At 36.0% G+C, this 18236-nt stretch overlaps 1 protein-coding gene across 3 annotated transcripts in view; it reads right to left on the reverse strand.

Moving 5' to 3' along the window:
• The window catches only part of CCDC102B (coiled-coil domain containing 102B), a 204213-nt gene that overhangs the window by 175201 nt on the left and 10776 nt on the right, over window positions 1-18236 (reverse strand). For all 3 annotated transcript variants that reach the window (XM_075084600.1, XM_075084597.1, XM_075084598.1), the window contains 3 exons: window positions 9001-9624; window positions 6805-7019; window positions 664-772 (listed from right to left, as the gene is read on the reverse strand). In XM_075084600.1, coding sequence (XP_074940701.1) covers window positions 664-772; window positions 6805-7019; window positions 9001-9609 — 933 coding nt within the window. In that variant the 5' untranslated portion in view covers window positions 9610-9624. The remainder of the gene's footprint in view (window positions 1-663; window positions 773-6804; window positions 7020-9000; window positions 9625-18236) is intronic.

An 18236-nucleotide genomic window follows, 5' to 3' on the forward strand; every position in this document is an offset into this window, starting at 1 on the left:
GCTCCCACAGACACAGCCTGGGACCTGCGTGCTGGGCCTGGCAGTTACACAGCTCTCCCCCAGTGCCATCTAAACAGGCATTTGGCTCTCCCTAACCAGGAGTCAACTCTTTCAGATACAGCCTAGACCTTGGGATGCTCCTACCACCTCTGAGGATGCTGCCCCGTTCCTTGCCAGGCCGCCACTCCCACCATGCCCACTCTGCAGCCCAGGGGCAACATCCTTATGGTGGCAGGGCTTCCCCACACATCCCCTTGCCCCACACAGGCCCCTTCTGCCCAAACACAAGCCCAGCTGGACCTTGACCAAGGCTCGCTGTACCTCAGGGCCACCACCCTCACCGCACATAGAACAGGGCACCAGCACCTGCCTTCTCTGTCTGGTCCCTTCCTGTGAGAGTACAGAGCCACCCTGGCGCTGCCCTTGCAGCTCCCCAGCGCTGGTGCCGCCAAGGCAGCACACGGTGGCTGCGCCACGACTGGGATTCTCCGCATGCCCATAGCAGGTCCCTCTCCTGGGCTATAGGGATAAATAGTTGATAAATGGTTAATTTATCACTTTCATGAACCCTGGATACGATTTTGCACTTAGTTAGAACACAAGAAACCAGAAGTCTCAAATTGGTTTCTTACTCCATGTGATAATGATGTACTGCTAACATACCTGTTTCAGGCCTTCCAGCTTGGTTTGTCTCAGTTCTTCATATTTCCATTTCCAAATAAATAATTCATTTTCTATCTTTTCCATTTCTTTTTCGAGGAATACATTCATTCTGAAAAAGTATTTTAAAAGTCAGCATTACACCTTTTTGAAGTTATGAACAGACAAATCACTTGGAATTTCCTTTTCATAGCTTAAGTTGTATTTTGCTGCCTTTGTCAACTGTATATCTGATTTTTATTAGAAACCTATATTATTACCATGTAACTATTCCAAGAGATTTACCTAAAGAGAAAAAAGAAATCCAGTAGTATAGAATTAAAATTCTAAATGAAATAAATTTTTGGGATACACTAAAGAAAATTTGGAAATGGATTTCAGTTAGTCATTCAGGTCACCTTGACGTAAGAGAACAACCCCTCCTTGGAAAGAAGAGGTATTGTATATGTTTAATTAGTGTGAATCTAGACTCCTTTAATATTTAACCAAAGCTTAGGGATGGGATATCTTGGCCATCAGCAATTATCCATTCAATCAAGGACAAGCATTCCTTTTAGAAGAAAATTATGGAAAGTTGGCAAGAGAAAATAACCTTAAATTGTCCTCGTGTAACACACGACCAAAGGGTTAGGGTACTTCATATGTAAAGACCACCAAGAGCCCCGAAGAAGAATCTGAAGCAGATCCAAGAGGAGTGGCTTAATGGCATTATGCAACCTATGTAGATTAGAATGAATATGTATTAGATAGATAGAATATGTACGGACTTATTGTATGAATATGATGAGGTAACCGGCTTTGGTGTGCTTGATTTGTGGAAAACCACTAAGCACCCAGGCTTGCACGCAACCCTGAAATAAATTAGCAATGTCTCTCCTGTGTGATTTTTGACTCATTGCACACCTGGCGACGAATCCGCTTTTTGGACAGCAACATAATACATTGTGAAGTAGCGAAGGTCCCCAGAGAAAAGATACTATATCACTTTTTTGGGGGTACAGACAGAAGATTATTTTAAACACACGTATATGGAGGAATATATACCGTATGTAGACGGTACTGAAACCAAAGATGATCTACTTTAGATGTTAAAAAAAAAAATTAAAATATGTATATTTCCTGTTTCAAAAATAATTTATCTTGAAAGAAAATGCTAGAAGAATTTCAGGAAAATGGATTATTTAGCTCAGAGGTACTACACCCTCCTTAAGCATTTGCCGCTGGAATGTTATTTGAGAATAAAGTCCACTACAACTTTCAGGAAAAATATTTAGGACACACAATTCACGAAGAATGAATGATGATTCCTTGGAGAAATGTACTGTTTTACTGAAAAAATTAACTTCGATATTTACTTTTACCCCTCTTCAAACCAATTAAAATATTTTCAGTCATTCAGGAAATAATGAAAGAAATATGAAGCAGCAGAAGCACTGCAGATGTTCTTGCCTTTGAGACCAATTAATAACTCACTTCTGTGTTCACAGGAAACACTGTTAGCCAAGTTCCATAGACAATGGAACTTCATAATTTCATTTTATGAAATTCCCTCATAATTTCATTTTATATTTTGTAATGCATAATTTTGCAATTTTGCAACAAAATAGAATTTGGAACATAATTAAAAGTAAAAGAAAGAAATTCTTCATTACAAATGAAAGCTTTCAAATTATATTCCTCATATTTATATGAAATCAGATCACAGTTTAAAATTGTAGAATATTCCATTAGCTATGAACATCAACATAGTAATAATGCCTATGAAGTCAGGACACTGAAGAAATCTGAGATATGAAAAACAGTAAAACCACATAAGTACTACTATGCTGGGAGATGAAAATTTTAAATTATATAAATTCTGAGAAAATGGAAGGATGAAGGGCTACTATACCTTATAAGAGAAAAATATTGAAACAGTTGGAAAGAAAATTTTAATACTGGCAATTAAAAAATGGTTGTATGCCACAGTAGTTTTTGTATTCTGAGGTTAATGGAATTTTACAATGTTTTTACTAAAGATATTATTGCCAGGCTCACTGTAACTACATTCTGGGAATATTTGCTTTAAAATTCATTTTCCACAACGGCAGTGTTAACTTTAAGGAACTAAAGCAAAGGGTATTGATGAGATATGTCTGGGGCATGTCTATACAGCATACTGCAAGCTTGTGCAGAGATACCAAGTGTTACCACTGTCTGGTCTGGCTCAGGTCCTGGAAGCAACGTTAGCTTCATTAATGAAGCAATCCACTTGAGTGCAGTATCTTCTTGTTATCCCTTCTTTTAAAACTAAGCCTAATGCTCTTGAACCTGGGATCTCTTTTTTTCTGCATATAGCACATAGCACAGCTTATCTTGTTAAACACCTACACCTCACATAACCTTATAGCTCTAAACACCATCACTCAGAAAGTGACACGGAGCAAGATGATTTTTGTCATATGTATAGAATGTAAGACGTATTTCAACTGAATAGTTTTTCTTCTTAAACAATGGGATATCTCAGTGGAACAGTATCATGACTTTACTGGGGAACTAAAAGAATTATTAAGAGGGATGTTTAATACTGTAGAAACTGAGAGCATGAAAGGTGACAGTTTAATACTTTGAACAATTGTCTATCGACTGTACTGAATGCATTGGAAGTCATTAGAAATGGTCTAATCCGAAAAGTAAGCAAGGAATGTCCAGTCTGTGGTGCTTACTTAGAAGATACTACTTTTATGTTGCTACAGTACCTCTTAAGTGAGATCAGATCCCTCTGATGCTACTAAATGAAAGAGATGATTCTGACTACATGAAGTTTACTATTTAAATAAAGAAAATAAAGAGTGGAAGAAAGAATATAGTAGATATTCGTGAAGCAGCTTATTACTACTTAAACAAAGCTCAAAATCAGAGCTTTTTTAATGCATCTTGTAATCACTTATTTTAACTCCTTATTATCTAATGAAATCACAGAATTACACAGAATGGTTGAGATTGGAAGGCTCCTCTGGAAGTCATCTGATCTAACCCCCCTGCTCAAGCAAGGTCACCTAGAGCTGGTTGCTCAGGAACATGACCGGATGGCTTCTGACTGTCTCCAAGGTTGCAGACTCAGCAACTTCTCTGGGCAAGCTGTGCCAGTTTTTGGTTATCCTCACAGAAAAAAAAAGTGTTTCTTGATGCTCAGACAGGACCTCCTGTGTCCACTGCCCAGGTCTACCCATCCAGCCTTAAGCAATTCCTCTTCAGTATTATCAGCTACCAGTGTAGCTGGTGGGCTTTTGGTTTTAGACCAAAGAAACACTTTTTAAGTTCAAAATGGAACAAATTAAGATTAAGAAACTAGAAGACATTTAGATGAGAACACTGACACAAAAGATGACTAAAGATAGCTATTTTAGGCACATAATTCCTTAAAGTGCTTAACAGCTCATAAGGTCTTTAATTCCCGTTCATGGCAATGGAACCTCAAATGTGTATTTGATATGAGCCATAGTGCCTAGTAGAGGATTTTGGTGTGTGATTTAACTTTGTAAACCCAACGCCAAAGTTCTTTGAAAGTCAAAACAAACTTTGAGCTCTTTTTCTTTAAGCTCCATTATTTTTACATTTTGCAAAGCCTGATTCATGGCTTAAGGGTATCCTGGCATTACTGAAGATAGCTCTAAACAGAATGCAAAAAGCATAGGTCCTCTCAGGGTGAAGAAGCAAAACATTTTATGGAGATATTAGTCAGGTAACTAGGGGCAAGTCCAAACACTGGATCTGCATGAGTAAACTTGTTCTGGAAAGAATGCAGCCGCAGCTCAGGAGTATTGCATGTAAAACAGAAAACTGCTGAGAAGTCCTGTGGTGTGTGAGTAAGATCATACTGACTGCCAAAGTAACCTTTGGCCTTGGGGTTCAAGCTGTCTATGATCCAAGTTTGTGTCTGATGCAGCCCAGCTGTGTGTCTTTGGCTCATGTTTACTGAGAAAACTGCTAAGTTGCAAAGAAGAAACTGTGAGAAAGTACTTAAGCTAGAGCCATGCGAGATAAGAAAAGTAAAAATGCAAACGGGTGAGATTGTTGAGATAGTCATTATTAGCAGCTCCGGAATCCACGAGCAAAAATACTGACGTGAACAAGTATAAAACCCTAAGAGGAAAAACTGGGAATCCGAAGATGGAAACTCAGCAAAATAAGTCCATTCCAGTAAGCAGTACAGACCAAACCTTTCTGAGCTGGCAAATGATAGCCCGTCCAACGAAAACTTATAGGGCATCTCAAGAGACTGCTGACTATGTTAATGCTTATGCTAGTAACATTATTCTTAGCTATTTATGGCGTGGTTTGCCAAAAATAAGTGCTTCATATTTTGAAGCTGAATATATTCTGCTTACAGAACATCGTTGCACACAGGAAATCTTGCCTGAGTTACCTGGAGAGGGAGTTGTTACACCAGTGCCTGCTGTTATGTGGAAAACACGGCTCTGTGAGCATTTCCTGCCTGAGGTTGGTGCTGCCATATGTTGCACAACACAGACATGCTCCAGTTCTTACCATGCACCAGTAAATCTATTACCATATACCACAGCCAGTATATGTCTAGGCATAAATGGCAAAATCTGTCTCTCTGAAGTACAGTTATAAATTGGCTAGAGAAGCACGTGAACAAACAAGCCAAAACCAGGAGGTAGAAACCAGGGTTTATTAAAATTTTGTCTAAGAAGTGATTAGACAATAAGAGTTGAAAAATTATCCCTTTTGTAAAAGGAAAGTTCCATATATGCATGTATGTATACTGTGATTGCTGTTGAAAAATGAAGTACCTAGGTCCCTATATACTTCAACCAGAGGAGAATGAGTATGTGAAACATCAGTCTCTTAACTCACATGAAATACCATGACAAACTGGAAAATTTGGGCATTCTGGGATTTTTGTTCCACAAAACACTAAATCCTTTTTTAAGAGATAAAACATACTTCTTGTCATCTGCTGCAATATGATTCAAATAAAGTATCATTGTCTGTTTTCTACGGTCATCTAATTTATATAACAGAACACCGAAAAACTAATTAGGAATTTAAGATTTTTTTTTAGTTAGTTGGTTTTGGTGGTTCCGTGGTTTGTTTGTTGGTTTTTGGGTTTGGGGTGGTTTTTTGGTTTGTGTTTTTGTGTGGGTTTTTGTTTGTGGATTTTTGTTTGTTTGTTTGTTTTTAACCTCAGGCTTGTACTATCTACAGGACAATTGTGAAAAAAACTTACAGGAAAGAAATTCTTCATCAGGGCTTACCATTACAGAGTCTCTAAAATGAAAATGTTGAATGTATTTCCAACAGAGGGGGCATTTTCTTCATTTTCACTTTCTAATTAACTTCAGTGTGTTTTGAAGTTACAGTCACATAGTGCCTGAAGTCACCTACTACATTGATCATACATTACATACTGCATGCTTCCTTGGAAAGCTGTTTTGGTGTGATTCAATCTTGCTCAATACTGATCATATATATGAAACATCATGGAATTCCTACCAACACAGAGATTCACATACTAGTGCATACTGTGTAATCAACATATGACTTCTTTTAGGCCACTAAAACGCACATTTACCATTTATGTGAGGTAAATTTGGTACGATACAATAAGTGTACAATAAATGTGTTATTCTCTCTGTTACCTGCTTTTGAGATAGACCATACTACAAGTGAAGAGGTTAAGATTATCATCATTTTGCAGCTGTATTCCTGTACTTTTAAGTCAAAAACAGCCTTAGTCATTTTGCAGTTGGGCTTTTTCAATGTCTACTGGTAGAGTGTATGACAATTTGTTATGCACAAAACACTCCAAGAACTGAGCATAACATACATAAGACACCACTGCATTGATACCAAATTGCTACTAAGTATAATTTTTGATTAATTTTACATTCTTAACAGTTCTGCATGGAGCACTTCTTATTTCAATGACAGACAAGCCAAGGAAAACAATAAATGCACTATGCTGAATTTTCTCTCTAAGTTCTTATCAAAGACTTGTAAATAGCAATTAATAAAACTTAGAAACATAACATATGAGCTATAAATGCAAATATTACCATATCTGTTTTAGAAAGTGTCTTAAAAGCCTTTATTTTTAACAGAGATTTCCCCAGATATGATCCATTTTGCACTTACTCTCTTTCCTTCTGTAAGATTTTCTGCAACTCAGACAAATGCAAATGCAAGACTGAAATATGTATTAAATCATTCTCTGTTGTCTTAGCTGTAGTGTCCAAATTTTTTTTAGGTTCCTCCAAATAGATGCTGGCAACTCCATTGGGAAAGGAACAGGGAGGCTTTGGAGTGATTTTTTTATTGTGATTGCTTCGGTCTCTGATCATCTCTACATCCTGAGAAAACAAAAATACAACATCTGAGAAAAACATAAATGAAGGAAAAGTCTACCATAACTTCTGCGGGGCCTATCAAAGCTCTCCTAAATATTAAGTCATGTAGGACAAAAAAAAAGGAGTAACATCTTATACAGCTGCCCTGTATATAGATAGAACGTGAAAAAAATGTCACTGTAGTTGGATCACTCTCATTTTATGATGTCTCACATCTTCTGTTATGACAAGCTTCATATCCCAAATATTTCTAATGTATCTTTACTAAGGAAATCGATTCCAATTATCATTAGCTGGCTATAACTGCAGTGAAGATAGTCCTGGAACTAACAAAACCAGGAATGCAATTTATGCATACAAATAGTATATTGAGAAACTCTATGTTAAGACCTCTTAAACTTCTAATGTAAATCACATTGAAGGAGATGATGGACTTATGCAAGTTTTGTAAAGGACTAAAGTTACCTGCATAACACACCAATTTGGATCCCAATCAGAAACCTGATTCCCGTTCAAAGTCAGGTTGGATGGGGCTTTGAGCATCCTGGTCTACTGGAAGGTGTCCCTGCCCATGGCAGGGGGTTGGAACTATACGATCTTTAAGGTCCCTTCCAACCCAAACCATTCTATGACTTTATGATTCTAAACTAAAGGCACTATCACCTATGCATACAAAGCATAAGCAAAGCAGGTATCAATTAGGAAAAAAAATAAAAAATAAAAAAATACATCTTTATTAGGAAGACTGAACATCTCTTATAAACAACAGGTTCCTTTAGTAATGTACTTAAGTTTTAATACCTCTGACAAATTGTGTTTAAAAGGTAATATTATTTTAGCAGATTACCAACAGTACTATTTCATATTACTGTCTTTTGAGTTTTTAGAAGAATGCTTGAAATCTATACCAGAAAATACAAGCTGCTGCTGAAAAGATAGGGCTGTTTTCCATTCATTTATTAAGTTTCAGTTTTAAAGTAGCACATTATTTTATACTAAGGAGAAAGAGAAAGAAATAAAATCTATTTTATGTAATTTTCTTCATATTGCCCATTTGTCTGCCCAAAAACGTGAAAGGCATGCATTTTTTTTGCCAGATTTATACTCATTATTAGCACAATGGTGGGTGTTGGTTTTTTTTCAGAATTCACAGGAATATAATGCCATTTAGGTGCATTATAGAGTGAGCAAAAATTCTGAATGTAGTATATTCAGGCCTAAGACCTTGATAATTTTCATTGAACTGAAGTAAAAAAAAAAATCTTGTGCCTTAATGTAGGAGCAAATGTTTTCCTACAATGTAGGAAAAAAATTCCTACATTTACAATGACTGTTATCTGTCAGACAAATTAATATAGTTTTTACATGGTGCTGTCTATGAGACTATATAATACATGCCAAGGCACAGAATTAAAACTAATAAAACATGAGCAAATAGTTCCATTTTGACTAATATAATTGCTTCTTTTGTACAGAACATGGAGAACATGGAAACCATGCCCATACTTGTTTAGTTCTGTATAACAATGTAATTGCTCTCATTGCCAAATAAAAATCTTGCCACTTTGCAGAAGAATTTGTCTCACCTCTTCCCTCATTACAGAAGTTGCATTAAGGGAAAATTAAATTATTTCATTTTAGAAACCAAAAACCTACGCTCTTTTTTTGGATGTAAAAAAAAAATGTACACAAAACATGGAGAATTCAGGTAACAGATGTAATCTGTTACATTAAAACATGAGAGAGAGTCAGAACAATACACTTACTGGATATAACAGTCTGCCTCTTACTTGAATGTTTTGCCATAGTTGAAGAGTATTGTTTTCTGTATTTCTCTATATTAGAAATATTAGGTGAAAAAAGTGTTTTACTATTGAATGGATGAGGTAATATTTTGGTCAAAATCCTTGAAAACTCCCATTTCTAGATACACATCCATAATCTCCAACTTCTTAATGAACTAAAAAAATTTCCCATTTTTTACCTTCTTTGTGTCTTCAGCCCCAGGAATCTTGTTGATTTTGCTCAGTTCTTTCACAGGTTCTTGTTCCAGAAATGTTAACTGGTTTAGGCCTTTTTTAACATAAGGTGTTTCTGAGCAACTGAATTCTGTATTCCAAGCAGTTACATTTAAAAAACAGTTTTCCTTCTCACTTACTAGATCTTGATTTGTTTTTTTAAGCATACTCAGTTCTTTTACAACATTGTCTAATTTGATTCTCAATTGTCTTGCTTCCTCTTGGGCTTTATTTCTTTCTGCTCTAACTTTGCTCCATCTCTCCCTCCAGTTAGCGGTACAATCTGACCACCAGCGCATGGTCTTCTCCATTTGGGCAGCTCTGGCTTTGACTTCTTCCAGTTCTTGAATTCTTACTGCTTCAAAAATTTCCCAGTCACTGCTGTAATTTCTGTGCATATATGGATAATGAAATGAATGTAGGTAGAAACTTTGAGGTGGCAGATTTGAATCACACACATAGCCACCTGGTTGGCAACCTCCAGCTAATTTGTAAGTTTGTCTTGGTTGGGTCCCAAAAACCTGCGTCTCTTCCATTAGTTTCTGAATGGAGCCTAAATTCATGTTTTGATTCATAATCTAATTTTACTCCTAAAAAAGACAAAGAAAGACAATAATTCAGCTTTCCTCAATTAAATTATATGAATAACATCAAACAGTAGCATATTTTACTGCTATAATAATGACATAATCTTAATAATACTGTTGATGTTTTAGAACTCTGCTTCAACAAGAAACAGGTATTAAAATATATTTTCTGTAATAGTTTTTGAGTACAGCATAAACAGACATACTTATTACTTGGCTAGGAACTGCTAGTAAAGGAAGTGTCATTAAATAATCATAACACACTCAAAATTTTTTGATAGAGAAACCAGGCAAAACTTTCTTCCTTCAAAACAAGATTAAATTGAAACAATATATATTTTAAATGTCTAATAAAAGGAAAGTATTTTTCTAGAACCACAATTACAGATTCACTTGCCTTCTTTCCTAAACTGTGGAACTTCATACTATGCAAGACTTACCTTATAATATGCCTACCTAACAACAAAAAAAAAAAGCGCCACCCCTCAAAAAGCCCTTTGGATTTTCTTTGTTTCATGAGAAAAAGCAAGTCTTTTTATAGGGGGCTTTATTTTGCTATCTACATTCCAGGAAGTATGTACTTATATTACTCTTGAAAAGGTAGCGCTCTCCTACCTCCTGATGATATAACCGTGCTAGTAAATCTTGCTGAATTCCTTTTCATTATTTATTTGCTATTATTCATTCATCCCAGAGGAAAACCAATGTGTCAGAAATTGCTTTTCCCACCCCAGTGCTGAGAAAATGTTGGTCGACAGTCTGTAGAGCCCAGTCACTTATACCTTCTTGTTTCTCCCTCTTAAGTGTCCTTAAAAAAACCCCAAAACTAGAAATCTTGCTATACCAGTAGAAGACTTGTTGTTTAAAGGGTAAAAATTGCTCCTTTATTCTAACATCCACCTGTTAAAAAAAACATGTTTACACATTACAGCATTTAGTGTTAACACCTGTAGTTGAAATGTAGAAGCCCAACGCAGTAGACAAAATACCGGAGTAGATAGTTTTGGCATTATGATTCAGTAACGATTAATTTCAGCTGAATAGAAGTTTTTGCAGTTTTTGGTTCCAGTTTCCCAGCTGTTTTCAACTTTCCAGTGCTTTCCGGGACATTTATTCGCCCTTTGTTACAAGCTTCTGGAGAACTGTTGTAGTCAAGCACAGATATGAGAGAAGGGAAAGGACTGTAAAGAGCACCAACTTCCTTCATTATCACTGTCCGGTGTAACACCATCAACACCCGCGACAACGCTAACAGATATAGAACAGCTGCTGCCAGAACTGGATCAAGGTCAAGTCTCATTCCCTGATTGCTTGACCTACTCCTAGGGGTTGGGGGGTGGTGGTGGAAATTAACTCTCTCCCTTTTACCCCATTCCAAATAAGATACATCTCTACATATTGTTTATTATATAAAAATGAACATGATAAAAAGAATTCTCCAGAGAATGGATTCATAGTGTATAGCTAAGACTTATTTCTGAATTAATGTATAAAGCCAAAATGATCCAACTAAATAAATAAGACAGGGAGCAGCATAAAAAAAAAAATAGGACTACATTCATTATCTCTATTTCAATTATTACTCAACTTTTAGAATACAGCATAAACACATTAAGCTTCTTTGTTCACCATTTCTTGGAGGTAAGTAGGGTTGACACTGATGATGTAAATCTTAGACACACAGACATTTGTTTCAACAAAGTCCTACACATGTCACCTAATAATGCACCTTATGTCTGCCCAAGGTTTTGATTTCTCCACAAATTTCTAAGTTAAACTTATCTCAGGTCAAAAGAGGACATTTTTTAACTGGAAAAGACTCAAAGGAATTTTCTTACTATTGAAGAATTATTTGCTCTTTAATCTTGAAGTAAGGTCTTCAGCAAAGAGATGTTTTGTTTTGTTTTAATATAATCACTTAATTTGAAAAGAAAAAAAAAAAAAACAAACATGAAATTACAAAGTGATAAAAACCTGTAAAACCATTCAAGATATGGTGGCTCCGTAGAATCATCCCTCTAATTTTTCTTATTAGTGCTTAAAATGGAATTCAAATAAATACAGACTTGCTGAACAGGTTGACTAAACTGAAGAACATCCTTGTCAGTTTGGGGGGATAAAGTCTTAATGGGGAAAGGGGCAGGGGAAAAGAGGTAAAAAAGCTCACACTGTACCACAGAGCAATTCTGTACTTCAGCAGCTAGGGCAACTTACTGAAGGAAAACTCTGACACTTGTGAAGGCACGTTCTATTTGTATGGGTAAAAACTATCATTTAACTGATATCTGATCATGGGTAATCTTAAACATTGATGAATTAGATACAGTAGGTTAACGACTAGAAAAACAGACCTTTTCTTTTGTCTCCTCTTTGACAGAAGTAAGTCAAACAGCAAATCATCAATACATGCTTAAATTTCCCTACTTGTAAAATGAGGATAATTTACTGTTTGAAAATTATTGAAAAGCACTGCCCAAAGAATTATACATTGTTATTGCTAGGTATGCAAATATTTTTTTCTTTTCAAATAAAAGGACAGGACTGAAGGGTCTACACTCAAATCTGTAATTGTTGCACTGAAAATACAGCTTTGAAATATCTTGGTGTTTCACTATGTAGAAACACATGAAAACTTTCTTTGGTCAAGTGGTCTATTTTCATCCTGCTATACGTACAAATAATTAGTAGCTTTGATCACTTCTGGACAGATTGTCTCATTCTGTCCCCTTTGCACATAACACAAACAATCAAATATGATCACTGAACCACAGAGGAAGTGATGAAGCCAAATTCTCAAAAATAAAAGAATGAAAGATAACTAGAACCCATGATTCACTGAAGGCTTTTCAAATCTCTTTAATCCATGAAATTTTTTTTAATGCAATTTATCCTGGAAATTTTATCACTGACTGAAAACAATACAGGTGTACAAAAGTGCAATGTTTCTTTGAAGACTTTTAGATATATATTTTTTGTTTAGTAAGCAAGGTGCAGTGGCAGCCTCCTAATATAAGAAATACCTTGTAATTTAACATTACACTTAACACAACAGAGAACAAGAGTATATAGAATGTGGGAAGCATGATTCATGAATTACTCTGATTTTAATAATTTAATAATAACCTCAAGGAAAAAAAAAAAACTAATCATACTACTGTTTTGACCCTGTTGAATATCCATTTCATTTTATAGTGAAACAACCCCAAGCCTTCTGCATACAGCCCTGGTTTAACTGAAGTAAAATGGTGTTTTCCCATTGGCATTAAAGAAAATAGTAATTTTTCAGCTTCATCAGTGCCCTCATACTTCACTAGCAGCTGCATGTAACCTACTGTTTCCAAAAAACATAGCATAGAAATATGAGATGGAAGGAAAGTGCAACTGTTCCTTTCTGACAGCATCACAGAACTGTATTCAATTTATACAGCTAGTAGAATTACATAAGAATTACATCCAAGAAGCAACAGCCAAGAGTTTGAACAAAACAAAGCAAAATAAAATATCTACATATTATATACAAGTTTACATTTAAAACATGGTATTTTACTTTTGTGAGAATATTGTATGAAAATGAAAGAGGAAAATGTATTTCAGTGACAACTAAAGCAGATTTGCCCTCCTATGCAGAACAGGCTTGTGCAGGAACGTCTTTTCAGCTAAAGTGAGTTTTTGCTTACAAGCTTCCTTTCTTGGCAAACAACTATGATGTATCATGCTGATCCATTATGGTAAGCCTAACTGTCAGATTAGTCAGCCTTTAAGACCATGGGTGATGAAAGCAAATGAACTACCCTTTAAACTGCCACGCTTCATTGCGGTGGTGTTTCCATTTTTTAAAAATTATTATTTTGTAGAAAAATCCTAGAATGTTTAGAATTCGATGTTTTAACGTAACGTTTAAGTTTTCTGCAGGTATTTTTCACAAATATTTACATTTAATCAGAAGACTAATAGGTTCTGTAAGTGTTAAAACACAAGGTTAATAGCATCAAGGATGAATATTCTTATGCAGTCAGTTTAACATCCATGTCTGAACAGAGCAATTCTGTTGCAAGAGTTGTAGAGCAACTCTGATAAAAATGGCAATAGAATTCTATTTCAGCTGCGAACAACTAAGACTTGTGCTTGTATATGTTTTAAAAGAAATAGACTAAAATATTAGTCTTGAAAGGAAGCAAAGATTTTAAAAATAACAATAATGTGTTATTATAAAAGTGCCCAAAATGGTCAGAACCTCACAGTTCCAGAGGGATGACTAAGATTGTCTTTTTTTTTTTCTAAACACTTCACATCAATCTGATCTTTGATTTCCTCAAAAATACTGCACTGATGAAATAATCATAATAAAAAAAAGTTTAACTGAAGATTGTTGTATTACTGAATCAGTTGATATTGAATCTTTAATCATCCCTGTAGTCACAGTGACTTCTTAAAAAATTCTCTTCCCTGGTATATGACCACCTCATAGAAAAGTAATTCACAGTAAAATATCACACATCTACATCGAACGTTGAAAACTTTTATCTATAGAATATTGCCAATATGTTCCAGGGAGGAACAAGAATAATTTCTAAGGTGTATGTTAAAGATATCTAAGAGAAGAAAGCTGTGTATTAGTATTGTTACAGATACAGACCTCTAAACATCAGAAATTTCACAAGTCCAAAAACTGAGGGGAAAAAAAATAGTCTGTATTTCAAGTTTCTAGCTTGAGTTTGCAGCAGCAGACTAGCTAGCACAGCATATGGATCTCAGCGAGCATAATTACTTATTGATAGATAATTGGCTAGAAAGATAAGATAAAGTTAGGGAATTGGATGCAAGTGAGGATTTTCTGTCCAGGGAAACCTTCTGAAACTTTCACTCTTAACAATTCAGGCATAAGAAGTAACATAGAATCCCTTTTAGAGTAGTTTTTCTTAGCTGAATAATCTAAAATAAGTATACACAAAATATAGGAAGCAACATTCATTGCAACCATCACGCAAGTGGGGTGGGGACAGTATGAGGGAGAGAAAGGGAGATCTGATGGTTCTTGGAGAAAAAAAAAAGGTGCGTACATTTGGCAAACACTACAAGAAATATAGGTTTAAACAATATTTCATTATATTGCAACCTTTGCTTATTTACCTAAAGATCATGAACACCAGGAAGAGCAGCCCTTGATTTATTATTACAGGTTATTATTGTTACAGGCAAAGAGAAATGTATTAAACCTTGGCATCACAGTTAACAAAATCACCAGGAGAGAAAAGAATTATACACTTTCCACACGTGCCCACTGAATTCAGGTTTTTCAGTGAGTTCAGTAGCTAGGTCAGCAACTTGAGCATAATATTTCCATGCATTTTTACTAATGGCATGACTTAATATTTAGTTATGTGACTCTTAATTACGAAGACCTCAGCCAAACATTTTTTTAAAGGGATCCTATGCCTTTACAGAAAATGTCTGCTTCAGATTAACCCAGTTAATTTGCTTTTGCCTAACCTATAAAAGCAATAGGACAAAATGACCCAGTAAAACTGCACGTGTGCTTTTGTAAGTGCTACTGGAAAGTCAGACTTTTCCCTGACAGGGCTGAAGCTGCCCCTTCAATTAACAAAGGAAGAAAGCTTCGAGAAGATGGACGGGGATAATGGGCTCATTATGGGAAGAATATAGAGAGTGACTGTCACTCCCTGAAAGCTTGTTTGTTTACAAAGACCTGCTAACTACCGAGTCATCAACTCAAGAAAAGGTGATCAAGTTATATGTGCCCATTCCTGTGGTAAAAATGATTTTGACTAGTAAACTGTTACTCTTAGGGTTTCCACACAGTGGCTAGAGAACTGGGTGAAAAAATAGTGACAATGGTAGAAATGTCTAAGGGAAACACCAACACACTGGAAAATGATTTATGATATAGCTCAATCTAAGAACATACCCAAAGAATATGTATCTAGGCACTAAAACCCTAAAAACCCTGTGGCAACGCAGAGTCAGGCGGCTGATTATTTGGCTAGAATAAATGTATCACAGAACTCTGAGGCAAGTACCTGGGTTACAGGAATGGCTTGGGCACACTGGGACTTATGATTTATTTCACCAGTCTGTGAGGAGAGGATGCCTGGTGGCAAAAGCTCTGGCAAAACAAATTGTAAATTTGTGCCATTTTTGTCCAACTACAGTACAGCACGTGCCACTAACATTTTACCATCTTCAGGGAAGGTAAACTAATCTGGGAAACTTGGCTTGTAAATTATATTGATCCCTTAGAATGAACATCTGGAGGGTGGAAAGACATCGTTACAGGAGTAGGAATAGCAGTATTGGGAATGTGCACCCTGCGTAAGCTACCCCTGGTCTCGCAACTGTTGCTGCTTTAACCTAGTTGTTTGCTACTTTTCCCTTATCCAGAGAAATACAATCTTATAAGGGGTAACATTTTAAGAGTAAATTAGTAAAAGCTTGGTGTGGTTCAAATGTTGTACAATGAGTTTCCCACCTACTGTACCAACCTCAATTTAATCAGAGAGTAGACTGATGGAATGCACTGCTAAACCAGCAGCTACAGAAAGTGAATCTGTTAGCACTCTAAGTGGGGATTCTATCTGTGGAATTTGTAAGCTGGCTACACAAGTGACAAAACCCCATGGGAAGTGCCATAGATAAGGGATTCATATCAGTAGCTGCCCAAATTCCTGCTAAAACAGAAGTAAAACCCTCCTGAAGTCCATAAAATGGGATTGCAGTTAAACATCCAACTCGGGGGTTATCTCAGTGACTTTCCTTTTACAACAAAAAAGGAGTATAGGATGATGTAGACACTAAAGGGCGTGAGTCCAAGACCTGAGTGTCTTCTGTTGCAGAAGATGTGGCCTTACTGTGCCATCGTGGCAACACTGATAACCGGAACATATACCCAAAAATTATCTCTAACAGATTCTGCCTTCTAACTTTGCCCATGGAACAACTTGGGTATTACAGATCAGTCATAACACACCTTTAGAACTACTTCCAGGAGGAATACCATCTGTAACACCACAATGGCAAGTATTGACATAATGTTACATTAACCCCAAGATCTAAAATTAACCTGAATTTAACTATATGTAGTAACATGAGATGTGAAGCCGTACATGGTTGTGACAAGAGTGAAATGGGAACTACGGACATGTAAGGCGGCTAATCATACCCTAGTGGCCCACAATAATTACACCAACTTTACACAATGAGTGTAAAAAATGGAATTTTTTTCATAAACACTCTTAATAATTTTGTCCATTTACATTGACTTCCCCAGTGATTAAGATACCATTTGTTCCTGATTGTGTACCTTAAAAAACAATCCAGACAACTTCTTAATAAAAGTACCCTTCCACCTAATGCAGCTGCATGATGGACAACAGACTATGATCACGGCTCCAAAATTAATGACGATGTACATTTGAACTTAACCGATGCGTACATTACTGCATGGAATAAAACTTGTACTGATTATAGTGACCATCTTTATGACTGGTAGTTTCAAAATCACAGACCAATAGGATATAGAACTAAACCACACAGTATTCAAACTCTGGTGAAATTGGTATAAAAACTGAATTAATTTGATACTGAAATCTTAGCAAAAAAATCATCAGTATTAGGAGAAACTGAATCTAGGGTAACCAAATGAGCTGACAAATACTTAGAGGAAAAAGTAGTAAAAATTTTATAAAAATGAACACACAGCTCCTGCTAAAACGTGGCATTTGCTGGGAGCAGCGTCATTAGGTCAAAGTGAGACCAACAGATACACAGGGCACAGCGGACAGGAAGAGATAAGGGCCGATATCACCTACAGCCATCATCTGCATCTTTGCAAAGTAACTGCCTAGTTGTTTCTTCAGAATTCACTAACTCATGGAAATCCTACAGACCAAACTTCCAATCTGAAAAGAATAAATACATCATCTTACCTCTTAAGTTTTTGAAGCAGATACAACAGCAGTTGGACCGCTGAGGCTTTTGTCCTTCCAGTGTGATACAGGGGACACCCCCACCACGACAGACGAGGAAGAATGAGCACTCTCACCATCAGCTTGGTAATTATTTTGCTCATGGGCGAGTTATGAATTCAAGAATTTATGAGTTAGAGAGTTCATGAATTAATGAAATAAATTAGAGAATTAATGTGTTGGACTAGACCGTAAAAGATGATTCAGCCATTATTTGATGCCTTTGTATATTTTGGTGAGGGGGTTTTGGTGGCGAGGGTTTTCTGTTGGTGTTTTTTCTTTTGTTTTGTTTTTTAATGAGCTAATGAAATAAAGCTTCATTTACAGAGTACATTGCACTGTAAATTTGAGAAATCCAAACAGACGATGGCAACATATGCAGATTATCATAATTCCACAGTCTGGGTCTGATCGTGGTCTCTGTTAGCAAGTTAAGAAAATTTTTATTTTAGAACTGAAAATTAGAAGATGGCAATTTGAAGACTTTTCAATGCATAGCCAAAGATCGTTCTATTCATTTTTTCCACAGCTATAAAACATAACAGTATTAAGCCATATGGTATATTTTAAGTTGTTTATGTTGTTTCCAAATATTATATTCCTTACATGTGTCAAAATTAAAATTCAGCCAAA

This window comes from Phalacrocorax aristotelis, chromosome 2 (genome assembly GCF_949628215.1).
Source record: "Phalacrocorax aristotelis chromosome 2, bGulAri2.1, whole genome shotgun sequence".
NCBI lineage: Eukaryota > Metazoa > Chordata > Aves > Suliformes > Phalacrocoracidae > Phalacrocorax > Phalacrocorax aristotelis.